The sequence below is a fragment of the Culex quinquefasciatus genome, chromosome 2, assembly GCF_015732765.1.
Source record: "Culex quinquefasciatus strain JHB chromosome 2, VPISU_Cqui_1.0_pri_paternal, whole genome shotgun sequence".
Lineage (NCBI taxonomy): Eukaryota > Metazoa > Arthropoda > Insecta > Diptera > Culicidae > Culex > Culex quinquefasciatus.
The window spans coordinates 218,409,189-218,436,015 of NC_051862.1; the positions used below are offsets into that span (position 1 = coordinate 218,409,189).

Here is a 26,827-nt window from a genome sequence, read left to right on the forward strand (position 1 = left end):
GGGCCGCGAAGGGACCATCCACAAACCACGTGACCATTTTCGTAAATTTAATAGATGAAAATCCATTGATATTTCAGTAATGTTATTCAGCATAAATGTGTGATATTATTGTTCACTATTGTTCATAACGATGAAGCTTATTTTTCTGCGTACTTTGCACGACCACAAAGGACCTGAAATGGATTTTTAAATCAAATTAAAAAAAATAACATCGCGGCCCTTTGTTTACACCTCGTTCCAACTGAACCATAGTTTTTTCCAACGAAATGTAGTTTTGTTATTATTTTTGCATTTTAAAATGAAAAAATAAATAAATTGGGGATTTAAGACCCTGCTGCGAAAACAAGCAGAATTGGGTACTAAAGCCCTAAGTCAATTTTTATGTACAACGGTAAAAAACACGATTAAAAACCATTTCTGATCACTTTTATTCATTTTAAAGCAAAAATTTTTTTTTTGACAAGACAACATTTTTTCGATAGATCAACTATGGTCCCCTTGGAACGAACTGTCAAGTAGGAGCTTTTCTGTCAAGAAGGATCGCGAGGTTAATTTTTCAATATTGATTTAAAAATCCATTTTAAACTCTTTATGGTCGTACTCAGAAAAATAAGCTATATCGCTGGAAACAATAATATCAGCAATCTAAGCTTCATTTTAGGACCCAATTTACAACACTTAAATAAAATGTTAGATTATATTTTGATTTATGTTAATCTTTTCACAAAGCGAATTTCCTATATTCGGATGGAATTTTGTCAATGCATTTCAGGTGTCAAAAGAAATTATTTGGCTTCATTGGTTTTTTTTCCAAAAAAGATTCTGATCATACAAAATGGTCAAGTAAAATGTAAAAGCTCTATTTAAGTGAAAACTAAGAGATTTTTTTTCAAGTCAAAATATAGATTTTAAAACATTGTTGATCAGGCAACTGGGTGCTGAAATACAGCCTCATGAAAAATTTACTTTGATTAAGTTTGTCATCTAATTAGTATTCATTTTTAACTGAAGTTTTAAGTAAAAAAGGGGTTAGTAAAACCTTGTTTCATTTTAACAAAAAACCAGAACTATTTCTGATCTTTTTTTTTATTTCCAAGAAAAAAAATCTACAAGTCTCGGGTGAGTTTTCAAAAAGCCGTAAGAGCCACCGCCACCTCCGACACTAATATTCGTTTTTCTTCAAATTGGAGCAAAATTTCATTTATTTTTAGTTTGGGGCACTTGAAAGACGTGTAGATGAACAATCTTAAGCATTTTTGAAATTGGTTTTTCGTAAGTAGGTCGAATACCGAGGAAAAAAAAGGTTTTGTTTACCATTGGCTCTTACGGCTTTTTGAAAACTAATCCGAGAAGTAGACTTTTTGCAACAAGTTTTGCAATTTCCAAAAAAGTGTCCACGTGGTTTGTGGATGGTCCCCAAGCAAAATACTCTGAATCGAGAAAGGCTAAGATCCATTTTTTTAATTGAACTAAAAATCAATTTTAAACTTATTGTAACATAACATAAGTACGAGGCGTCATTGTGCTCAGAAAAATAAGCAATTCTATTGTCCAATTTTTTCGAATTTTCAATTATAATTTTACAATTTTATGTTCCACAAAATTTGACCCCAACTCAAATGATCATTACTTTTTCAAATGAAAATGAAAGTTTAAGGTATAAGAAAAAAGTAATAATTTAAAATTCAATCTAACATAAAGAAGTTACGAAAATAACAGAAACAGACAGCAAATCTGTCAAACGTGCACTTTACTCGATTGTTGTGGTCGACTTCATCGACAGTTTCGCGAGAAACGTCAAAGCACGTAACTTTTTTATATTCCATCACCTGTTTCATCGAGTCCAATTAAAAAGAGTGCGATTGCATTCTATCGTTCTCGGTGGGCAGTCCCTTTCGAACACGAAGTGGCCACTTTCCACCAAACCATTCCGATCCCTTCAATGTGTCGCTTCGGTTGTGGCTCTACTCCCGCGTCAACAGTGCCGATAGTTCACGCCGCGATGCGCTAAGTGACCGTCCCCATTTGCCTGGAACATCTGGATAGCTCAAATTCTGGTTATGACTCAGAGGAACTTCAAGGCCACAATGCGATCCGGGTTGATTTACTTGCTGCTGATTTGTGCGTTCTTGTTCACCACATTCTACAATGTGGCGTCGGATGTTCCGGTTGTGCCGTCTGCGACGGCCACCGTCGGAGCTACGAAGGATACGGGCGGGAATGTGAGCTTGGGTGCGGTGGAGGCCGGAAAGGACAAGGGAAAGGAAGCTGAAGGAGAGGACAAAGCGGCGACGGTGGTTGTGGTGCTACCGAAGAATGCCACGACGACCATGTCTCCGGAGAAGAATGCGGTCGAGCAGGAACATTACAGTTCGATGTCGATATTCTTCGTACTTTGTGTGATTGCGTTAGGGATATTGCTGATTCACATGATGCTGCAGACAAAGTTTCAATATTTGCCTGAATCGATAGTAGTTGTGTTTTTGGGGGCCTTGATCGGGTTGATCTTGAACAACTCTTCGATGCGCCACATTGCCAACTGGGAAAGAGAGGAGGTGTTTAGTCCGACGGCGTTCTTCCTGGTGCTTCTGCCGCCGATCATCTTTGAATCCGGATACAATTTGCACAAAGGAAACTTTTTCCAGAACATTGGATCGATTCTGGTGTTTGCCATTATTGGGACGACAATATCGGCGCTCGTGATCGGTTCTGGAGTGTATCTACTAGGACTGGCAGAAGTAGCTTACCGGCTGAACTTTGTCGAGTCGTTTGCCTTTGGATCGCTGATATCTGCCGTAGATCCAGTTGCCACAGTGGCCATCTTTCACGCCCTGGACGTAGATCCGATACTGAACATGTTGGTATTTGGCGAATCCATACTAAACGACGCGATATCCATTGTGCTAACAACGACCGTCATGCCAATGGTATCTGGTTCCGGAGCGGAAGGCAACGGCGAATCGATCATCTCTGCACTGAACACGTTCTGTTTGATGTTCTTCGCATCCGCCGGAATCGGCGTCCTGTTTGCCCTGATGAGTGCCCTCCTGCTGAAACACATTGACCTTCGGAAGCATCCCTCACTGGAATTTGGCCTCATGTTAGTCTTCACGTACGCTCCGTACGTCCTCGCCGAAGGAATCCACCTGTCCGGCATTATGGCCATCCTGTTCTGCGGAATCGTCATGTCCCACTACACCCATTTCAACCTCTCAACCGTGACGCAGATTACCATGCAGCAAACGATGCGAACGTTGGCCTTCATCGCCGAAACGTGCGTCTTCGCGTACCTCGGATTAGCAATCTTCTCCTTCAAACATCGCTGCGAACTGTCCTTCGTAATCTGGACCATCATACTCTGTCTGCTTGGCCGAGCCGCCAACATCTTCCCTCTAGCCTACGTCTGCAACCTTTTCCGAGAGCACAAAATCACCCCCAAGATGTCTTTCATCCTCTGGTTCTCCGGACTCCGCGGGGCGATTTCGTACGCACTCTCACTGCACATGCAATTCTCCAGCGAGGAGGCACGCCACGTGGTCATTACGACCACACTAATCATCGTGCTCTTTACGACACTCTTCTTCGGTGGCTCAACGATGCCGCTGATGAAGTACCTGGCCGGAGGCAAAAAGACCCGCCGGCGACCGAGCCGTCTCGGCGGCCGTAAACGATCCGGCAAAACCCTGTCGCTGAGTAAAACGCGCGAATGGGGCCAAGCCATCGACTCCGAACACCTGTCCGAGCTGACCGAAGAGGAGGAGGTTAGCTTCACGCAGTCCAAACTGAACGGGTTCGCTCGACTTGACCGCAAGTACTTCACCCCGTTCTTCACCAGGAGATTCACGCATCAGGTGAACCAAACCCCCTAACAAAGATCCTCAAACCAACCCTAACCGCCTTATTTCTCCCACAGGAACTCCACGACTGCAAGAGCCAGATGGCGGACCTCACCAACAAGTGGTACCAGGCGATCCGGATCTCGCCGGACGACCTGGACGAGGAGGAGGACGAGGACGACGACGCGGCAGAGGTGGCCTCGATTGCGACCTCGGAGCGGTCAACGCGCGTGCTCGTTGGTGGAGGTCGCAACAGCAAGTCGGCGCCAGCAAAAGGAACGGCGGAAAGACCGGGACCGTCCTGATTGCAGCGGAATCAGAAGGATGGCGAGGACGACGACATTTCCCTGTACAGCACCTCACTGGACGTGGGCACGGAAGTGTTTTTGTAGGAATTTGGATTGGGGGAAGCGTGGACATTCAGTCACGCAGTGGAATGTATGGACGTAATATTTTTTTTTTTTTGTTATGAGTAGTTAGTGTTTATTTCTTTTACAAATAGTCGATTGTAAACCAGGTGATAAAATATGAAAATCGTACTAGTCGAATCATCAGTAAAATAAAGGTGATGAATGGATGGAACAGGATGGATAAGCAAAATTGTATAATACACTGAAACTTTTAATCTTCATCGTTCTGATAAGCTTTTGCTGTGTATTGGGGTTTAAATGATAAGATTTCAAACTTACTACCACTTTATATTTGTTGTACTTTATCTCTATGCTATAAATATTATGTTTCGTTTGATCGTTGTTGTAAAATATGATCCAAAATATAGTGGCACAAGCGTTTCCAAATAATTAAGTTGTTTATCTTTTTTCCGAAATTGTTCAATAAATATAACCCTAGCTATCAAAGTCGGAGACGCCTTTAAACATTGAAAAATTCTCAAATTTTCAAAACTAAGAATTACAAACAATCTAAATTGAAAAAATATACCTAAAAGAAAGCTCAACAAATGCTTGGAATTCTCAGTTTTTATAACCGATTGTTAGTGGAATTTGGCTATTTTTTTACTTTTGCCTGATTTACTCAGGTTTTCGACATAAGTGGCCATCTTTAAAAAAAATCAAATTATACACGCTCTACAGCATTGCCTTGGCGTTCTCGATTGCGATATTCCTTCTCGAAACTAGGTGTCCGAAGGCTTGATTATTGAGGCAATTGCAAACCTCTCTTTACACCTTAGCTTCCATCAACCTCGGGATTCGAACTGACGACCTCTGTATTGTGAATCCAACAGCCTACCAGCGACTCCACCGTGATAGGACATAGCGAGACGACTCCTACTCCTGGATTGAGCTAACGACCTAACCGCTACGTTAGACCGGGCCAACATTTACTTCCCCGTCCGACGGAAGGCGTGATCAGACCAATCTCGTCTCGAAAAATGCCACCGTGACCGTCTGGGATCGAACACAGACTGACTTGGTGAGAGACAACCGCGCTTACCCCTTCACCACGGGTCCCGGCATTTTTACATCAACGAAAACGTGTACTCACCGAGTGTTTGATGCCGTAGTACTGACGAAGAAAGTACAACCGGAACTGCCATTTCGCTCCAGCATCTGCCATTTTCTCTACGACCTTTGTTTACAATGCGTACTCACAAACTTCCCTCCAGATTCCACAAAAATCCAATCGGAGCAATTTTCCCCGAATTTCATAAATGGACTATATTCGAGACTATATTTGTATTTATTTTATTTGTCTCAAACTTGTTGAGGGCGTTCCCTATGACCAATAAGCCATTTTGTATTATTGGATCACCCATACAAGTCTCAATCTCGGTCTCAATACAATTTTGACATCACTGAAATACAGAAATGAACTCCAAAACTCTGTTTTGTAAACAAATAGAACTTTTTGTAACTTGTTTAATGAAAAATAAAAACGGAATTGAATTGACTAATTATTTGACTATTTTTGAATTGTTTTAGGAGACTAAAACCACAAGTTTTGATCATCGAAAAGCAGTATTTTTGTAGAATGGTGTTTTAGGAGAAAAAAAAATAGAAATCTTCATTTTAATTTAACGACTGTTTTTATGTAAACACATAACATCGAATTTGCAATCAAAGAAATACCTTACACATTTTTTGAAAAAGTGCACTTTTTCTAGATATGGCCATCTTGATTGACATTAACTAAAATTTGTATTGTTCATTGTTTTGAAATAGTAAGTAATAGTATGTTCAAAAATTTCCAAAAAATTGTTTAAGAAACATAGCAAATTAGGACTCTGGTTGCTGAGATACAACTGGCGAAAGATTAACCAAACAGGAGAATTGGGTACTAAAGCCCTATACCAATTTTTATGTACAACGGTAAAAAACACGATTAAAAACCATTTCTGATCACTTTTTTTCATTTTAATGCAAAATTTTTTTATGACAAGACAACATTTTTTCGATGGATCAACTATGGTCCCCTTGGAGCTGTCAAGTAGGAGCTTTTCTGTCAAGAAGGACCGCGAGGTTAATTTTTCAAAATTGATTTAAAAATCCATTTTAAGCTCTTTATGGTCGTACAAAGGGTCATTGTACTCAGAAAAATAAGCTTTATCGCTGTGAACAATAATATCAGCAATCTAAGCTTCATTTTAGGACCCAATTGAAGTTTTCAAAGTCCACCCCACCGTTTTTTTATATCCAATATCTCAGTCATTAACGGTCCAATTTTCAATGTTAATGTGAAATTTTCTAACATTTATAAATATTTAACAAAACCTAGAACAAAACACAGTTGTGGATTTTTGTCCCCTAAAATATATAAAACTAATTCAAAATTTAAAAATACGAAATTTGGGAAATTGAATTTTGTAAAAAACAAAGTTAAGCGAGAAATCGGACAGTTTTTTTCGGGTATATATTTTTGTGAGGAAATAAATTTGGAAATGATAGAAATTTACGAATAATTGCATACCTATTTTGTATGGAGACTTGTATGGGTGAACCAATGAACAATGACGCAAAATTACTTCTTTGGTCATAGGGAAGAAGAGGCCCCCACCAAATTTGAGCCAAAAAAAATGCAAAAAAAAAACAATTTCGCAGAGAATTTCAGATTTTTTTTTAAAAAAAGGATTTATAAATTATTGTCTTTCATGTTTATAGGACCTATTAAAAAAAACTCTAGAATTGTTCCTCTTCACTGCAGATTCCGTACAAAAATTCCAACTTGTGTGGCTCACGGAACGGATTTTCTTCCACTTTTGAACTTGCTTCGGATATTTTCAAAACTTGTAATTAGCACTCTTGCACACGCGATACGTTTCGCAATTCTAGTTACTAGAAAAATACGCCGAAATCTAAATTTTCAACAAACCGCGAAATTTTTTTCTCTTCTGCAAAACTTTTCATTCCGGAACTGCACGCCATGTCAAATTACACGGTGCGATGGAAACACTCAAAATAAAAGTTCGATGGACCCTTTTTGTGCATTGTTTATGTCATGCACTCTTAATGTTAATCACGAAACTTCTTTGGTTATAAGATTAAAAAATAGAGTTTTCCATTGATTTTAACGAATAATTTAAGTTAATTTAATAAAATCCATCATAAATAATTACGTAAAGCTTTCCAAAATAAAGAATTCTTCCTGCTACTTGTAGAATTCAAAAATTTCCTCGTCCCTCGAACTGCTCCCAGCTTCGTTCCGTTGCTCTCCTTCCGGTGCCTCCTGGTCGGCCACACCGCACTCCCAACTAACCGGTTCCGGCTCTTGATCCACGACCCCTTTCGAAACTCCAGACGAACACGGTTCTTGTACATCAAACGGGTCGTCACGTTCGGCAACCGGAACTAAATTCGGTAGAATGTCCGGTTGTTCTGTCACATCGGGTGGCGGTTGCTCAGGAACTGGAACGGGACACGCTTGATGTGCGGTGGTCAAATCGACCAGGGGTGCTGGTTCCTCTGGAACCAGTCCTAGGAAGACAACGGACTCGCTTTCGTGGGGGAAGGACGGTTGGCTGCGGCGCCGTTTGGGACGACCGTGCGTGGTTTTGGACCGGGTTGATGAGGGGCGGACTCGCTTCGAAGGAGGCATCTTTTTTGACAGGTTAGTGGTTTCCAATGAGCGGGTTTCTTGGATGATTTCCTTCTTGAAACAACATGAAACTTTTTTATTTCATTAGGTACGATTTATTATGCGATAATGCCGTCTAGAATTTGTCCTACAACGCAGTACCATATATTTTAATGTTGTATGTTTAGTTTTTAGCTTATCATCACAATTAAAACCTACAGAAAACAAACAGAAAAGGGAGAGCGCAAACCCTACTAATAGTTATTTAAAGCATCTTCTCTTTACACTTTTTTTTTTCAAACACGAGACCGTTACTTTTTCCTTTATTTTCCGACACAAATATATAAACCGTTCAACAATCCAAAGCTTCCTCGCTCCGCGGACTTAAGCCAGCTTAAGTATTCGTCGTCGTCGTCGTTGCTGGTCCGGCCACCTGTTCCGCCGTCGCTTCCAGGTTAATTAAATTGGTTGTGCTGCTGCTGCTACTCGTGGCCGGAATCGGCTTCGTCGTCGGATCGGATTTGAGGGCGGATTTGGGTGGCGGTGCCGGCAGCGGAATCGCCGGCGGAATCATCGTCATCGGGAACCCGCCGCCCTGATTGTGGTGGTGATGGTGGTGTGAGTGGTGGTGATGCTTGCCGGTTCCCTGCGGGAACGACTTGGGCAGCAGGTTCTGGCGACTAGAATCAGTGGACTTGGACAGCCGCTCGCTGAGGGCTTTGAGGGCGATTTGTCTGCAAGAAAAAGGTTATTAGCAGTTGAGAGGTCAATTTCTTCAAGCTCTTACCTTCTTCGCTCCATATCGTGCGGATCGACGCCGACCATCGAGTGCACGCTGACCGACTGGAGGGACGCTGAGGAGCTCGACGCTGGTGACAGTCGCTTCACGAGGCCGATCCGGAGGCAACCCGCGTACACTGGGTTCGCGATCAGCGCGATAAACGGTTGCAGCACGTTCGGGAAGAAGCTCGAAAACCGAAAGTTCTCGGCGCTGTCCCCGCGCGTTCCGTTCGAGTGGCGCTGGTAAAACCGCAAATAAACCCACGAAACGTACAGTCCCGAGGCGAACATGGCCGGATAGGTTCCGTCTAGCAGATTGCACGCCCACATGATGATCGACACGACGACCACCGTCAACGGGACGTTCCTGAAACAATTCATAAGTTATACTTCTTCCAGAACCAAAATCCCCACTTCCCTACCGATTCGTAAACTTCCCCAGCGGCGTCCGCGCAATCAAATGGTCCGGCATAATCTGCGTGACCGCCACGCTGACCGCCGCGTTCATCCCGGCCAGCCCGTGGATGTGCACGTCAAACAGCAGCTCCGCGTCCTTTGTGATCATCGAGTAGAACAGATAGTAAAAGCTCGTCAGAATCGCCACCCCCACGTTCGTGATGGCAAAATACTGCAGCATCTCCATCTGCCCCCAGGACGGCTCGATCAGCTTCCCGCACAGCCCCACCGTGATCAAATCTACCAGCACCTCCCAAAAGTGCAGCTCCAGAAAGCAAAACGTGAAAATGGTCCAAATCCAGAACGTCGGCGGCATCAAATAGCCCGGCGTCACGCTCAGAATCTCGACCGCCCGGGTCGAGTACGACAGCCCGTACCCGATCAGCGTCGAAATGCAGATAAACTTTATCGAACTCGACGTGTTTCCTACAAAGGAAAAATCAAAAATTACACCAGGAAAAAATAACGCAACAAAATTTCAAAACAAACCGAGCAGGGCCTGCAATGCAGGGTAAATTCCCGTGTTGGACATCCCGGCGTCGTCGTCGTCGTCTACTTGCGTGCTTCACATGGGGGAGGACACGGGTACGTGCCAGCGATGGGATCTGGAACTTTGGTGAATCACAAACTTTTGTAAACCCTTTTTATTTTGCAGACGTGAATATAAATAAGAGGATCGTTCGATTTCTGATGCGCGATGACAGCGTGGTGACAGATGTTGCCGAGGGGGAGGGGATTCGGACGATTGGGTCAACTGATGAAATGTTCGGGCTGGGTTACACTGTGGAGTTTTCTCGATCAAAGGACACAGAAACACAAAATAATATAACATTATTTATATCTTTTGATGAAAAAAAATCAAATATTGCTTTTTGTGAGATAAATTCACGTTTCTACTTCGCTGTGCAGGAGATTATAACCGCCTAACTACCACGGTGTAAAAATCAGCAAGTTAAACTGAAATTCTACGTTGATTTGGTTGTTAACTTGATTTGTTTTGAATATTTTTCAAATAAGTCTGCTGAAAACTCATGGCAAACCCTGTGGCAATCCTTTGAAAACAGCCTAAAATTTGTTCTGCGGTTGTCATGCGGCAGTCAGTTTAAATGATTTTGCATTCAATTTTAAAATATTGATAATCCAGAGATGCTTCACAACGCTGAATTTAGAAAGGCTCAGAATTGGGTCCTACACGAGGTCCTACAATTAATTTTAAATTTCTGGTATTGATGTTCACAACAATAAACCTTATTTTTTCTGAGCACGATGACTCTTTGTACGACCGCAATCGATTTAGAATGGATTTTGAAATCAATTTAAAAAAATAACTCCACGACCCTTCTTGACAGAAATGTTCCTACTTGACAGCTCGTTCCAAGGGGACCATAGCTTGGACCACAAAAACAAAAATAAAAAAAGTTGTCAGAAATAGTTTAAAATCGTGTTTTTTTTTATGGTTTTACATAAAAATTGGCATAGGGCTTTAGGACCTAATAAATAAAGTATACCACTTTTTTGCGAGAAAAATTAAAAACTTAAAAATTTTGGAATTCAAACATTGAAAAAATCTACAGTTCCAAAATTCAAATGCTCCAAATTCAAAGGGTTTTAAAATGAAAAATATAAGAGTTAAAAATTGAAAAGTTTAATTCAAGAATGTAAAAAATGTTGACTTTTTAAATTATGTACAGTTCTAAATTTTAAATCCTGAATTATTTTAAGAATAAAAGTTTTAAAAATGAAAAATTTAAATATCCAGGCATGGGAAAATTCTGTTGATGTGTAATCGTGTAATTAAACCATTAAAAAATTCTAAATAAAACATTTAAACATTTCTAAATTAATCTATAAAATGCTGTCAAGCTTTTAAAAATATATAGCGGAATTAAAAGGAACAACTCGTCTCTTTGTATTCACAGTAATGCATTCTGCTAAAACGCTCAACCAAACCACAAATTCTAAAGTTTTAAAACTCTAAATCTCTGAAAAAAAAATCAAAATTCTCAAATTCATGAAGTTCTGAATATAAAAAAATCTTAAATTCTAAAATTCGGTTTCGCAAATCACAAAATATTATAAATAAAATAATAATAAAATGTACCGAATTTTAGAATGGTTCTAAAATTCTAAAATTTTTAAATCCTAAAATTCTAAAATTCTAAAATTCTAAAATTCTAAAATTCTAAAATTCTAAAATTCTAAGATTCTAAAATTCTAAAATTCTAAAATTCTAAAATTCTAAAATTCTAAAATTCTAAGATTCTAAAATTCTAAAATTCTAAAATTCTAAAATTCTAAAATTCTAAGATTCTAAAATTCAAAGATTCTAAAATTCTAAAATTCTAAAATTCTGAAATTCTAAAATTCTAAAATTCTAAAATTGTTAAATTCTAAAATTCTAAAATTCTGAAATTCTAAAATTCTAAAATTCTAAAATTCTAAAATTCTAAAATTCTAAAATTCTAAATTCTAAAATTCTAAAATTCTAAAATTCTAAAATTCTAAAATTCTAAAAAAATTCTAAAATTCTAAACTAAAATTCTAAAATTCTAAAATTCTAAAATTCTAAAATTCTAAAATTCTAAAATTCTAAAATTCTAAAATTCTAAAATTCTAAAATTCTAAAATTCTAAAATTCTAAAATTCTAAAATTCTAAAATTCTAAAATTCTAAAATTCTAAAATTCTAAAATTCTAAAATTCTAAAATTCTAAAATTCTAAAATTCTAAAATTCTAAAATTCTAAAATTCTAAAATTCTAAAATTCTAAAATTCTAAAATTCTAAAATTCTAAAATTCTAAAATTCTAAAATTCTAAAATTCTGAAATTCTAAAATTCTAAAATTCTAAAATTCTAAAATTCTAAAATTCTAAAATTCTAAAATTCTAAAATTCTAAAATTCTAAAATTCTAAAATTCTAAAATTCTAAAATTCTAAAATTCTAAAATTCTAAAATTCTAAAAGTTTAGACTTCTAAAATTCTAAAATTCTTAAATTCTGAAATTCTAAAATTCAGAAATTCTTAAAGTGATAGTAATATTTATATCAAAAGCTAAACTGGAATGTAAATTTAGTTTGAAATCCTAGTTATTGGAATTTGTGCTAGATTAATAATTTTGAAACGCAGGAATTCAGAAACAAAATAAAATAAAAATTCCTTTTTTAGAAAACGAACGAACGTACCACACTCTTACCAAAAATCATGATTTTCTGAGTTCAATATCCACGCCAATATCCCACTTTTTCATACTATTTTTTGAGTTCAGGTAATACGACCATAAAATGGTTATATGGGTTGAACTGGAAAATTCGTATGAAAAGTGGGATATTGAACTCAGAAAATCATGATTTTTGTTTAGGGTGCATAACAATTTAAATAAGAAAATTAAATTAGAGAATTTATTACAATGTGCACACTGTGCAGTGCCGTGTACACCCGGCTGATTAGGTCAACTGCTTTTGAGCTACCCCCCTCAGCGCTACCGTCTGTCAAACTTCCCGCGCGAGCCCGTTTCTCTCTCGTTCGACTCTCTCATCCAAGTCGCCAAACCGAAAGGAAGCCATCGCGCACTTTGGAGGAGCGTTTTTTTGTGCGGCGTTTGCAGAACGAGGCGATCCGCGCGTCGAAAGTCGAAAAATAAACCCCCGGAACGCGGACAAAGTCGGTCGGCCACAGGCAAGTGCTTCCGGTCTGAAGCGGAGGTAAGCGCGGATTTAGGTAGGGAAAAGTTCGGGGTTTTTTGTGTGAAATTTCCATGGCGGCATCTTTTTTTTCTTCGTTGCTCCTCCCTCTTCATCATGGCTTGCCTTGTTTTTCTCATCCTTATTTGTTGGCTTTTTTTTGCACAGAACGACAAACCAGAACCAGACAGCGGCGGCGGCAAAGCTTGCTTGGATTGAGGCGCATCTTCTGACAAATTAATTTGACGGTGCGTTTTTTGTGATTGTTTTTTGGGTGGGAAAATTTTGTGACGAATTTTGTTTGCTTTTTAGATTGCTAACGATGGGTAAGGCAAAGGACAGCAAGGCCTCCGACAGCGATTCCAGCGAGGAGGAGTATGTTGTGGAGAAGATTGTGGATCGGCGGGAGCGCAAGGGCAAGATCGAGTATCTGCTCAAGTGGAAGGGTTACGACTCGTCGGCCAATACGTGGGAACCGAAGGAGAACCTCGAGTGTCCTGAGCTGATTAAAGCGTTCGAGGACACGAGAGTCGTTCCCAAGAAGGAGGGTTCGAAGGACAAAGACAAGAAGGAGGAAAAGAAGAAGCCCAAACCGTCCAGCACGACCGGAAGTGGCAGCTCGAAGCGAAAGGACTCGGACGCTGATAACGATGGTTCGGACGACGACGACAAAGATGACAACGCTTCCATAAAATCGAGCAAGTCCAAATCGACGACTGCGGCCGCCGACAACGATGCCACCGCCAGTGACGACGGAATGAACGGCTTCGAGAAGGGCTACACCCCGGAGAAGATCCTCGGTGCCACCGAAGCCAACAACGAGCTGCTGTTCCTGATCCAGTGGAAGGACAAGGACAAGGCCCAGCTCGTCTCTTCGAAGGAGGCCCGTAAACACTGTCCCCAGCTTGTCATAGACTTCTACGAGGAGCGTTTGATCTGGCAGTCGCCGGACGCGACGGAGTAAATTTGCCCTCCGGCGAAGCGCATTTAAAACTCCTCCCTACTTCACCCACAAAACTCTGCCCTCGCGGAGGAACATAACTTTAGGTTCGTTTTTAAGTACGCCAACAACAATGATTAACAATATATAAATGTCACATGTAAGGTTTTTTTAACGTAACCAACCAGCTCATCCTTTGACTACAAACACAAACACACAAGATTGAATTACCTTTGAACCGGCTGGTTTTAACTCTTAGACATAGGCGCAGCAAAACTTGGGCGTTTGACTCCATCTTAAGTTGTATATGTGCACGATCGATAGGGCGCAGGTTAAGAAAAAGCAAAACTGGTGGACAAAATTATTTTCCCAACCTTTGGATCGAAACATGTCTTGGAAATACATACATTAACAAACATAAACAAGCAACAGAAAATATTTTTCGCGGAAACAAAAAGAACGATTTTGGTAAATATAGGATTAGTAAGATCAATAATGCTGGGTTTTTTTATTTGGTTTAACCGAATTGTCCTTTTTCCCAATCACAGACTTAAACTTCAACCTTACCCAGTTACGAAATATTCTAGCAGAACAGAACAGAACAGTGAACTAGAATCCTGCTAGAACGTCGTGACTGGTACTGGATAACATTGTGATTTTGGATCGGATTCTCTAGCAGCCGACAACTTGAAGGAGCAACCGTGTAAAGAGCAAAAGCATCAATTGCTAAAACGGATAAATACATCACACCTTGGAACATTGCGAGATAGACGAGAACCTCCCATGTGGATGATCAGTGTATCTTGGCTAGCGATCCTTGGAGGACATTTCTTTTGACATTAATCTGTCACGTATTGCATTACTGAGGAGAAAGCTGAACCCCGATACTTGAAGGTACACCGAGCATTCACCGTAAATCTCATCAACAGAACTGATGCCGCCGGTGAAAAGGGAACCCGAGGAAGATGATGCATCGACGGTCGAGGAGATCAGTAGTGTGGAGGTAGCTGGCAATGATGGATCCGGTGATGAACATGCTGGAAACCCGGAACATCAACCAACCCATGAAGCTGCGGATCCCGAGCAAGCCTTCGACGATTTCGTAGGCGATGATCATGGTGGATATGAAGCAGCGCAGTACGAACAACATGCTCAGGGCCCCGTTCAAGAAGGCAGAGCTGGAGCCATGGTCGGGGGCGGAATTCATCCTGCATATGGATCGTACTTCTCAGTCACAACTAGAGATCCTAAATAGGGAGACTGGACGAAGTGAATTTGACGTACCCAAACAAACGCGAGTTTGACGTATCCAAACGAGCATTTGCCTTTACGCCCAGCAAAACTTATCAGTGTTGCCAAGCTCAAAACATACGTTGCCAGATCGATTCAGCAAGCTTAGACCAGTCTCCCTATTTAGGGTCTCTAGTCACAACCACATCGGCAATTTGGAAGGTGACTTATCGTTTACGACTCGGGTCTTGCCCGAGGGAACAACAATACGTACGGATAGCAACAGCAGGTTTGGTAAGGTAAATGCAATTATATTGCGGGAAGAGTGGAATACCATTACGAAAGTGCAAAGTAGTACAATGTCAAACTGTCTACCTATTAAAGTAGTTACATCCATAGCAAACAGTTGCCATTTTCAGTCATAAAGTTCAGGTTTGTTTTACAAAGGGACATAGATTGTTACGTCCGTTATTGAGATTTGTTTCTCTATAACCTATATTTTTGTTCGCCTGATAGATATGCTAAAAGCCATGCAGCTTTTCGTTAGACGTTTTTAGTTGAGACACGCACCAAAATGTTAGTTCTACCCTCCGGAGACAAAATTTACAGAAAAACACAAAACAATTAAAATTGGAGAACTAGTTCACTGGGTGGCCGGCCAATCAATCGGGAACTTGGCAAAATACGCAAAAAAATCTTAATAAATATTCAATGATTATGTGACCAGATTTTATGACCAAGTTTATTAAAAAAAGTATCGGTAAACATTAAACAACAACAAAGGTATTTGAAAAACAATTCTTCCTTGAGTTTGGCATTAACATTTCTGGAGTCAATTTTTAAATTTTTCAAACTGAAATATTTAGCCACTGCAAATATTTTTCTCAAATTTATGATTACCGTAATTTTTTATGAGTGTTTTTGGTAAAGCACAATTTTCATTCAGCGGAAAAACTTAACTGTCAAATGAAATCGAATGAAAAAAAATAAATTAAAAAAAATCGTTTAAAATGGAACAAACTTGTTTGACTTTGGTTTAATATGAAAATAATGTTGAAATTGTGAAAATCAAAAAAATCAAGAAGTTAAGACAATCACAAAAGTTAAAAAAAATGCCTTTCAAACTCTCCCATAAAATAGTGTGAGGGGCAAAAACTTTTATTAAACCTGGTTTTGCAAAAAAAAAAGGAAATCAAATACCGACAACTATATAAATCAGCAATAATTTTTAAAGTGAATAAAAAATCTACAAAATTTAAAAAAAAAACAAACATGATAAAAAAAATCACGAATTCCTGTGTATCTTGTTTTTTTTAAACTATAGTCATGTTTGCAGTTTTTTCTTGAAAAAAAATAACAAATAAAATTTGAAAAATAAAAATAATACAATTTTAAAAATAAAAACTAAATTTTAAATAAGGCTCTGGAAAAATTACACTTCGAATACTCGAATCTTGGGATAAACGAATCACGAAAAAAAATATTTTCGTTACATTATTTTTGATTCCAGCTTGAGTATATCTCCCAAACAAAACTAAATTGATTTAGATTTTTGTAATCAAAGATGGCGGCCAAAATTGATTTGATTAAATATTGAAAAATGCATTTTGTTATTTAACAGGCAAACAACTACAGTAGTTGTTCGGTAACTGGGTTCTTTAACTGGGCGCTCGACAACTGGGCCGTAGCCCAATTAAAAAGCAGACAAACGTCAAAAAATCAAAACAAACCGAAATAACCTAAGGGTTAATGAATGCAAAAATCATGGTCAATAACAGAAAAACAAACTTTTCAAACTTTTATTCAATTTCACAGTCACAGTTAAAGAAATGTGAAAAATAATCATTGTAAATAAATTTATTTAACTTTAATTTTTATATTTCATCAGATTTTATTATCCAAAGTCTCATACAATCCTTCGGATTTTCGAACTTTTTTTTTCAAATTTCGATGTTGGATGAAGAAAGATGTTTATGTGCAGTTTTAATCATCCTGATATTTTATGTTGTTTTGTAAACCTCTTAATTTTTTTCAAAATGTTTCTCTCTTAATTGCAATTATGAGGGGTTAACACTCGGTTCTTTTAAAATAAATTTGTAGTTTAGTTTCTATATTACTCAAATAGAAAATTGATTTCTGAAAAATCTTTAAGAAAATTATTTCGTTTTTTGATATTGACAGTGTATGGAAATAATTCTTTGTGTAAGAAATGCCTACTATTTGAAGATCTGGAAAACCCGGGAAAAGGTTGGAAATATTAAAATTGGATATGAGTGGTCAGTCCGTGCTCAGTAACGACAAAAAAAAATCAAGTCACATTGGAAAGAAAGTCTTCGTAGTAACACTTAAAACACTTTATTGTTCCAAAGAGTGTCGCAAACAATGAGTTGCGATCTGGTAATATTTTCACCTTCAAACACAATTGGGTCAGAAATAACATTCAACATTCTAGTATGATCCCATTCAGTTTTGCATTGAAGCTAACTTACACTTTATTTTATAGTTGTTACATTCCAACGATTGATCATTCAAAACTGAAGTGTGGCAGTTGAGCAGTTTTTTTCTCAAAAATGTTAAACAAAAAAAAATAAAAAAACAATTTTCATACCGACCGAGAAACTCCATCGAAATAATAGAAACACAAATAAAATAAAGTACAAAACGTAAATTATTAAAATATATTTGTAAGTATTTTTAAATATACAATTAACATTAACACTATGTTAGACTTAAGCTCGAACAAACTACTTGTATCTTCAGTAATAACGTTTTCTCCCCCTGCCTTGAGTTTAGCCACACGCAGAAAAATGTTTTGTAGAATCAGCCTGTACGAGGTTTGAATCAACAAAATTTTTGTTGAATATAATCAACACCGATTTTGCGTTGAAACAAACCTTGATTTTCTCAATTCCACAAAAGTCTTTTGTTGTTTCGAAAAAGCTGCTTTGACGTTTAGCGTTGATTCAACACAAATAATGATTTTCAAATCAACAAAACGTTTTGTTGATTCAAATATGCCTTATTTTTCTGCGTGCACTTTCATCCTCTGGCTACACACAATCTCGAGGGCTGCAAATTCCGGGCTTCAATCTGGTATGGGTTGTGCAGATTTTGTTAAAATTTTGTATCGTTTTTTTTTCGCTACCATCCTTCTGTCTCTACACCTAACCATTACACACGTGTTTTAACGAATGCGTTTGCTAACATCTAACAATGAACAATGAAATGACGACGAACAATGGGGCGATTTTGGGCGACTTTTATACTAGCGGTGTCCCCTTGGGGGAAAATGGCCAGTCACCACCGATTCGGTCCGTTCACAAACGGCTCCGCTGCGAAATATCTCTATTGGTTGGTTGTTTTTTTTTTCGTTTGTTGAAATTCACACTCAAAAATGGACTCTCTCTTTTCTAGTGTTGGGACATTAGGGTGGTTCACACGCACACGCAAACACATTTGGCACACGTGGTTGAGGATGGGGCTTTCTACTTTTTGATTTTTTTTTTTCTTTCGGGAAGAACATCGACGCGGTGAGGATCCGAGGAGGTCTTGTGGTGCAATTTACGTAGATTGGTTCGGGTTCGGGTGGTTGGTTGGTCTTGCGTTTGTTTTACTCTTTCTCATTGCAGTCTTGCCGCAGTTCGACCAGTTCGTGGGGTTCGGCGTCGAGCTGGAAGAATGGAAATGAATTAGAAAAATTTGTTGGGTCTCCAAACGCCTACTTGATTTTGTTAGTTACTGCAGCGTTAACTCTTAATCTATTATTATTTTTAAGCTAAGTACGGAGATCGCAAAAAACGCGCTCAAAATAAGTTGCGCATTTTTTAATTTACAAAATTAAGAAGTTCATGAAATCGTAGATTATAGAAATTCATGTAACTTGAAAATTTCGCGACACGACTATCCAGAGTGACTGTATTTAAAATTTTCAAGTGTAAATTTGTCAGTTTTAAAAATTTTGAATCGTAAATTTGTTTAGCTTTAGAATTTTGCACTTTTTAATTAATAATAATTAATATATAATATATTTTTTTAATTACTTTGCATTTTTGAGTTTAAGATTTTTTTTTAATTTTTAAATTTTGAGTTGTTTATGGTTTCAAAATTTTATATTTTGGAATTTAAAAATAATTTGGACTTTTTTTAATCATATTATCCAGAGGGATTTATTGAAATTATTCAAATGTTTTCAAATTTAGCATGGATTTCGACATTTTAATATTTTAGAATTATTCATGTTTAAATATCTTAATTTCGATTTTTTGGAAATTTTTGAACAGAATTTTTGGAATCCATATTTTTTGCATCCAAGCAATTCTCTAAGAAATCGGCCGATTTCGACCATTTCTATTTTTTGTATTTTTTTATTTGGCTAAAACTTTGTGGGCTTCTTTATGACCAAAGAAGCTATTTTGTGTCATTGGTAAACCCATACAAGTCTTTATATAATTTTGGCATTTTGGCAACTGTCCATACAAAATTACAATTACTATTTTTTTCAAAAAATCATAACTCGGCGGCTCAAAAGTTGTGGGTTTTGGTCCCCTAAAACATATCAAAAAATCTCGAAAATAAAAAATACGTTTTTTGGGAAATTTAGTTTTTGTAAAAAAAACATTTTTTTAAGTGTATCTTTTTTTTCTCAATAGTCCTCAAAAATACCTACAACTTTGCCGAAGACACCAAATTGATCAGAAAATTCACTCACAAGTTACAGCTATTTGAATATTTACGTACCATTTTTGTATGGACAGCCGTCAAAATTGTATGGAGACTTGTATGGGTGAACCAATGACACAAAATAGTTTCTTTGGCCATAGGGAAGGCCCCCACAAAGTTTTAGCCAAATCAAAAAATAGAAATAAAATTCATTTCCGATTTTGGTAGAGAACTGCTCATCTTTGAGTTTTTGATTGTTTTGATTTCTGTTTATTTTAAGATTTTCGAATATTCTGTATTTAATTACTTTTGAAGAATTTGATTTGTTTAAGGTTGAGATTTGGAATATTTTATTTTATTCGAATTTGGAATTAATTTCTTTGATGTGCTGAATTTACGTTTTTAAGATTTTTCGAATATTTCTGGACATTTTTAATAAGGTTCTACAAACAAATGTTAACAATGTGTGTATTTCGCTTACTCCGATGGACATAATTAAAACTCAAATTTGTACTTTTAAATTTCTGAATTACTAAATTTCCACATTTTTGAATTCTAAAATTTCAGATTTTCTGAATTTGTTAATACAGTGTACTCTCTCGTTGTCGATATTGAAGAAACCGTCGAGAGAGGGAGTTATCAAATTACAGAACGAAATATCAAAGCAATCTTCTTGAAGGGACTGAAAAATTTATTGACAGCTGTAGCAATATTGATATCGAGAAAATCGACAGCCAGAGAGTCCACTGTCCACTTGTAATTAATTCACAATTCGTAATTTTCAGTGTAAGAACGGGCCTTGACCGATCTTATGCACCAGGTTCCGACGAACACGCACAGCCCTTACATCTACATCTCACCCTTGCTCTGAGCCAGTACGAGCAACACGTTAGAACACGCTTTGAGTGTTCGTGCCAGGCATACACACCTTCTTTTCCGGTTACGCATTTTAACTCAGCCGGGGGTGGTACATTACGTACGGTTTGATGTAAGTATAAGCGCCTAACCATTTACAGTGTGCCTATCAACTTTCATTAAAGCAAAAACTGTTATATTTTTAGTTTGAATTCAAAAACTAATTGTTATTTATTGCTCATTCCAGGATGTTATTCGCCTGAGCGTCAACTGAGGAGGTATCATCAGCATCATTCGCCCTTGGCCTGCAGTCCACTGTCCACTTGTAATTATTGATTTTTTTTTGATTTCTGCTTCGATATTTGTAATTTCTAAATTTTTAAAATTTTCGTATTTTATGATCATTGATTATAAAGCTAAGTAGGAAGATCGGAAGGGACGTAGTCAAGCTAAGTTTTACATTTTTGGGACCACCCAAGGAAAGTTGACAAAGCACGTTTGAAATTATTAGGAGAAATGAATCAAGATTTTATTCAAAAATTCCTAATGTTTGAAAAATATTAAACAAAAAATAAAATTTACAAAAACTGAAAAGAGAGGTAAACATTAAGGTCGTAGAAGGTGTCTTTCACTCTTGGGGCAATGACTGTCAATGATGGTTCTGAATTCAGGGTCAGTAAACACGATATGTAAAATGCTTCTACAAACAACACAAAGAAAACCATTTATTTATTGATACATTCTGAATCAAGATTCGAATGTTTTTCAAAAACAAACATGGCCGCCAAATGGCCTATCTGGTATGATGCCTGCCAGAGCCTTAATATCAGATTACTAGATGAATAGAGTACAGGATGATTTAAATTTGTCAAATTCTAAGATTTTTAAATTTTTGGTTTTTGGGTTCGGGAGCGAATGACCCATAAGGTTAAATTTCCCCTAATAAAATCAACAACATTAACAGTTTTTGGGTTTTGTTTTATTGAATTTCTTTTTTTTAGATGTATTGTTTTACTATTATAATTCAAGTATTATTGTATTTTGATATTTTTGATTTTTTCTAAATTATAGGTTTTTTTTTTATTTTAAACTTTTTGTTTTTTTTTATCAATATTTTTATTTTGAACAAAAACCTTATTTTTTTATTTGCAGAATTTTGAATAAGTTTTTTTTATTGTTTGTTTTAAGTTTTAAAATTTCTGAGTATTTATTTTTTGATATTTCGTTTTTTGCCTGAAATTTTAATGATCATTATTAGACTTTTCTTTTTTGTTTACTTCATTTCGAGCAAAGAACAAAATCCGTCCTTTTAATTTCAAAATCGGCATTATAATCCAAACCTAATCAAACAACAATTCAAACTCTACCGTCAACAGGGGTGACATTGGGTCATACAAAAAAAAAAGTGAAAATGCATGACCCAATCAACAAGTAAAAAGCGTTGCATTTCTTTTTTAGAATGCTTATATTTGGTTTATTAGTTTCTTGTAACTTTTCATTTCACTTCTACAAATAAATACACAGGATATACTAGTGTTGTGATCTGGATTAAAGTCGTTTTTGAATTAACTCCTTCTCTAAGGCTAATTGGGACTATAATTTAAATAGGAACCTTATGATAGGTTATAAAATATTTAAGGCTTTTACGAATTCTAACGAAAAATACAAAAAAGTTATTAATAAAGTTAAACAATCTGTCCCAATTTGCCCCTTGTCCGTACATTTTTCTAAATTAGGGATTTTTGAAGTCATTTCTCGGATATTACTAAATGACAACTCTTTTACTAAATTAGTGATATTCTCTGTATTTTTATTGTGTTAATACAGCTTACACATGTTACCATGTTAGGATTTGTTATTAAAAGCGACAATTTTAAAGCAAAATACATTTTATTAGCAAAGCAAAACAGTTTTTGAGATCATGCCATTAAGCAAAGGCACCGCACGCTACATTAAACCCTATAATTACCTATTTTTGCTCTAACAAAAGTGTATATAATTTTCAAAAATACGTTTTCCATCTAATGCACATTCTGTAACGGGCGTAGGAAAAATGATAATAAATCCAATATTTACAAATAAAGCCATTTGCAGCGACGACCATCACCACCTCCTCTACTACCACTTAAAAACAAAAACAAAAAAGCTAAATCTTATTTCAAAACTAAAATACTTACAACTTCATGGGGCGCATTCGCCAGGTCGTTCTTCGACAGGGCATTCACCAGAATCGTGCCCAGGGCGTCGCACATCACGTTGATCGTGGTACGGAATCGATCCCTAACAATGAACGCATTTCAATCACCTTTATTTTAGCTAATAATAATGGTAAATAAACTCACAGCAGCCAGTCGACGGCGATGATGATCGTGACGTCCTCGGCGGGCAGCCCGACGGTGTCCAGCACCATGACCATGGTAATCAAACCGGCCTGCGGAATGCCGGCGGCACCGATCGAGGCGGCAGTGGCAGTTACACTGAAAGAGACACATTTTGAGGTTAGGTGATCGCGTGGTTTCACCTCTATTGGGATTTTCCTTACCTCACGGCGACGATGTGACCAAAGGACAGCGGAATCTGCCGCAGCTGGGCAATGAACAGCGCGGCCACGGCCTCGTACAGTGCCGTCCCGTCCATGTTGATGGTCGCTCCCACGGGAATCACGAATCGGGTCACGCGAGGATCAATGCCCATGCTGTCCAGACAGCGGATCGTGATTGGCATCGTGGCCGAGCTGGAACCGGTTCCGAACGCCGTCGCCAACACCTGACTCATCTTGGCGATGTACGGGAACGAGAGCTTCCGCGTGGTCAGGAAGAAGATCACCGAAATTGTACCTGTGGGAAAAAAAAGTCAAAGATCGTCAAAATCAGCGATCAGATCGTGAAGGTCACTCAAACTCACCAAATCCGTGCAGAATCAGCCCGATCATCACAGTGACAAAGTACCAGCCGAGCTGGCCCAGCACCTCCATGAACGAGGCCATCTCGAGCAGTTTGGCGGCCACCAGGAAGAACACACCGATCGGCGAGATCCAGATGACCCACGAGGTGATGATCATCATCGCTTCGCTCAGGGTTTCGAACAGGCGCTGCAGGGGTTTGCCGGCTTCACGCATCTTGCCGATGCAGGCGCCCAGCACGATCGAGAACATGACCAGGCCGAGCACGTTGGTGCCCTCGGTGAACTCATTGGTGATCTTGTAGCTCGTTAGGGGGACTGTGAATGAGCGGGATGGAGGGAATATTAGATGTATCGAATTCGCAGATCGAAATTGAGGATGATTGTGATGAGTGTGTGAGGATGTTGGAAAATGTGAAAAGAAAATTTACATGGGAAATGTTTAAACCAGGTGCTTTGTTAGTCGTCTTGTAATACCAATCCAAACTTTTTCCACAAAACTACCATGCGTCTCCATCAAAATGAAAAGAACAAATTGTTTTCATGGAGACGCATGGTATTTGAAAGTTTGAAATCTGCTTTTATATCAGAAAATCAAATCTGCGCATCACAATTATTGTTCTATTTAAGGTTGCTGAGCCCAAATATGACCCCAAATTTACACCAAAGTAAAAAACAAAACATATTTTCGAACAGATAGTCAACTATAATTCAAAATTTTGTTTTACGTGTGATGTAATTTTTACTATTTATCCAAAAATATTATTTAAGTCGTAGATGGTGTCATTCACTCTTGTTGCAATGATTGTCAATGATGAATTCAAGGTCCAGAAATAGTAAATTGAAATGAAAAAAATAATCACAATATGTAAAATGCTTCTACAAACACCACAAAGAAAACCCTTTTTGGATTGATACGTTCTGAATTAGGATGTTTTTCTAAAACAAACATAGCCGACTAATGGCCAACCAAAAATGATACCCTACAATCGTCATCCATCAAACGCTTATAACTGCCTTCCCTCAAATCGAATCGGCCCTATTTCTGCTGCATTCAATTCGAAAATTATTCAGCAATTTGCGATTAAATTTTCAGTGTTGGCAAAATAGTTTTTTTTTTACCTTAAAGACCACAATTTAACATTTTGGGGCTTTTGACAGTGTTTCTTTAATTTTAGATCTCCCCCATAAAAAGTTTGATATACATAAAAAAGACTGACTTTTCAAAAGAGGCAAATAATTAATGTTACGCCCTTTTGAAGTGTTAGTTTTGATTCCAAAATGTTCAAAACATGATTTTCGAACAGGGATTTTACGAAAAATTATTAAGTTTTGGAGCTTTGGTATCTTCAGAAGAGTTGTTGCAAATGGAAAGGGGCAACTTTTGGTTTGGTTTAAAATTAGAATGGTTTTCGATTATGGTGATTTTGGAAATCTAACTTTACAGGAATATTTTTGGGATTTTTTTTTGTCTTCTAGAATGTTGTTGGACTTGCCAATTCCTGCAACATTGTCGAAGACACCAAATCTTTATCTCGTTATCTACGCCTCCTATGACCAAATTTATAGAAAGCATCTGAGCAAACCTTCAAAAGTCAGTTTGTTGAACTTGGCAATTCAGAGTTAAGTTTTAGAGAAAAGTGATATTCGGAGTACTTTTAGAGCTCTAAAAAAAGAACATTTTTATTTGTTAACATGTCAATTTGGACTTAAGGTTCAAATGTTACAGCCATTTTAAGGTAAAAAAGATGCAAATTTAAAACATAAATATCTCGAAAAGGCGCAAGCCAAATTTTAAGCACCAGTTTGCATTTGAAAAAACAAACGCTGAAAAAATCTCGGAGGTGTATCGAAAAATCGATTTTTGGTCATAATTTGATCATTTTACATGAAAACCCAAAAAGTGACCAAAAATCGATTTTTCGATACTTTGGCTTAATTATGAGGGCAGATTCAGATTCAGCGGGCAAAATTACATGGAAAAGCATGTATTTGGACAAGTTTCGATTTCCATTAGGTTGGTCCCATATGGTTTCCCCATGAAAATTTGACTTTTTCAAATGAAGATATCTCGAGTTTAAAGAAAAACACCTCTGAGATTTTCCAGCGTTTGTAGCGCTAGATTTCCTCTTTCAAATGCAACCTGGTGCTTAAAATTTATATTGCGCCTTTACGAGATATTTTGTTTTAAATTTGCATCATTTTTACCTTAAAATGGCTGTAACATTTGACCCTTAAGTCCAAATTGACAACAACTCTTTTGAAGACACCAAAGCTCAAAACTTGACAATTTTTCGGAAAATCCATTTTCCACTTAATGTTGCGATCTGGACCACTGTGCATTAGAAAATGGAGGCTGTTTTGGATGAGGCTTTGGAAACTTAAATGTTCCAGTTTGTTTTTCTTCACCCGCATTATCTTAGCAACCAGAGATCTAATATTCAATTCAGGATTTTTTGCAAACTTTTCGAAAAATAAACAAATTTAGAAATTATTACTCATGGGCACTGTTTAAAACAGCAAGAAATGCCCGTTTTGCTAATATTGTCGAAACGTGTTCATTATTTATTTTTGCTGCTTCAGAAATTATGAAATGTCAGGGAAAAACTAACCGACTAAATATCAACAAAAAAATCGTTGTTAATCAAAATTTGCATTGTAATTAATAAAATTATATTATTTTCTAATCAATCAAAAAACTAACTTAATTCACCAGATTATGATCTTCACAAACCTTCAAACTTTTATCTCTTAAGTGGTCATAGCTTGAGACAGGGTTGCCAGATCTTCGATCTTATTTGGACTCAGTTGGAAGGTCTTTCGATTACCTACACAGAAAAAATAATGTAAACTTGGAAGCTGTAATTTTTAAAGGTTGAATATTACCTCTTTTATGATGTAATTTTACCTCATTTTTGACTGAAAAAGTGACATTACACCAGAAAAGAGGTAAAATTGCACATTTCCAGAGGTAAAATTACACCTTTTTTCTGACATAAAAAATGTACCCCTTCCCAGATGTAATATTACCATTTTTTTTCTTCTGTGTATCCAACGATAGGACTGTTGATGGATCCAGACATTGTTTCCATACAGGTAAGTGAGATGCGGCTTTAAAAATGTACATAAATATAACTTGAGACAGGGTTGCCGGATCTTCAAACTTTTAGTCCCGTTTGAAAGGTTTTCGATTACCTATCCAATGCTGGATAAATTTATCGACCGTAGATAGGAAATTGGCGTGAAATTTTAGGTAAAAAGGGTCTGGAATCGTCTCACAAACTCATATTTGAAAAAGTCACTTTTCCCATAAAAACTCTCTTGGAAAATTTGTTTGGATTGGGCTGCTGGGCTCTTTTTTTCCTTCTTAAATATGATGTAGAGAGGAAAATATTCCCGTTTGGAAAGATCAATATTTTTTTATCACCACGCTGCAACATTTTGGTGGATTTAAAATAAT

At 37.4% G+C, this 26,827-nt stretch overlaps 4 protein-coding genes across 9 annotated transcripts in view; 2 read left to right on the forward strand and 2 right to left on the reverse strand.

Annotated features, from left to right (window-relative positions):
* Positions 1–1,820: 1,820 nt before the first annotated feature.
* On the forward strand, positions 1,821–4,636 carry LOC6048262 (sodium/hydrogen exchanger 8). Its single transcript, XM_001865171.2, has 2 exons — positions 1,821–3,851; positions 3,914–4,636. The coding sequence occupies exons 1-2, from the start codon at positions 2,061–2,063 to the stop codon at positions 4,139–4,141; spliced, it is 2,019 nt and encodes a 672-aa protein (XP_001865206.2). The 5' UTR covers positions 1,821–2,060; the 3' UTR covers positions 4,142–4,636.
* A 3,322-nt stretch (positions 4,637–7,958) lies between these two features.
* LOC6032152 (transmembrane protein 115) lies at positions 7,959–9,814 on the reverse strand. Its single transcript, XM_001842753.2, has 4 exons — positions 9,591–9,814; positions 9,068–9,527; positions 8,653–9,012; positions 7,959–8,599 (listed from the first exon to the last, which is right to left on the reverse strand). The coding sequence occupies exons 1-4, from the start codon at positions 9,631–9,633 to the stop codon at positions 8,260–8,262; spliced, it is 1,203 nt and encodes a 400-aa protein (XP_001842805.2). The 5' UTR covers positions 9,634–9,814; the 3' UTR covers positions 7,959–8,259.
* A 2,803-nt stretch (positions 9,815–12,617) lies between these two features.
* Positions 12,618–14,218, forward strand: LOC6032151 (chromobox protein homolog 3). Of its 2 annotated transcripts, none has more exons than XM_038254522.1 (3): positions 12,618–12,819; positions 12,951–13,030; positions 13,095–14,218. In XM_038254522.1, exon 3 carries the CDS (start codon positions 13,105–13,107, stop codon positions 13,744–13,746), a length of 642 nt encoding a protein of 213 aa, XP_038110450.1. In that variant the 5' UTR covers positions 12,618–12,819; positions 12,951–13,030; positions 13,095–13,104; the 3' UTR covers positions 13,747–14,218. The 2 variants fall into 2 exon arrangements, with proteins under 2 accessions (XP_038110450.1, XP_001842804.1); XM_001842752.2 differs by having other exon boundaries at positions 12,618–12,803.
* Positions 14,219–18,082: 3,864 nt separating this feature from the next.
* The window catches only part of LOC6032150 (excitatory amino acid transporter 3), a 35,011-nt gene continuing 26,266 nt past the window's right edge, over positions 18,083–26,827 (reverse strand). For 4 of the 5 annotated variants that reach the window (XM_001842751.2, XM_038254284.1, XM_038254285.1 and 1 more), the window contains exons 7-11: positions 23,371–23,685; positions 23,009–23,303; positions 22,809–22,943; positions 22,644–22,746; positions 18,083–18,622 (exon numbers count right to left, since the gene is read on the reverse strand). In XM_001842751.2, the coding sequence (XP_001842803.1) occupies positions 18,563–18,622; positions 22,644–22,746; positions 22,809–22,943; positions 23,009–23,303; positions 23,371–23,685 (908 nt within the window). In that variant the 3' untranslated portion in view covers positions 18,083–18,562. Of the gene's footprint in view, positions 18,623–22,435; positions 22,500–22,643; positions 22,747–22,808; positions 22,944–23,008; positions 23,304–23,370; positions 23,686–26,827 lie in introns of all 5 variants that reach the window. The other variant, XR_005277283.1, reaches the window with a different exon arrangement.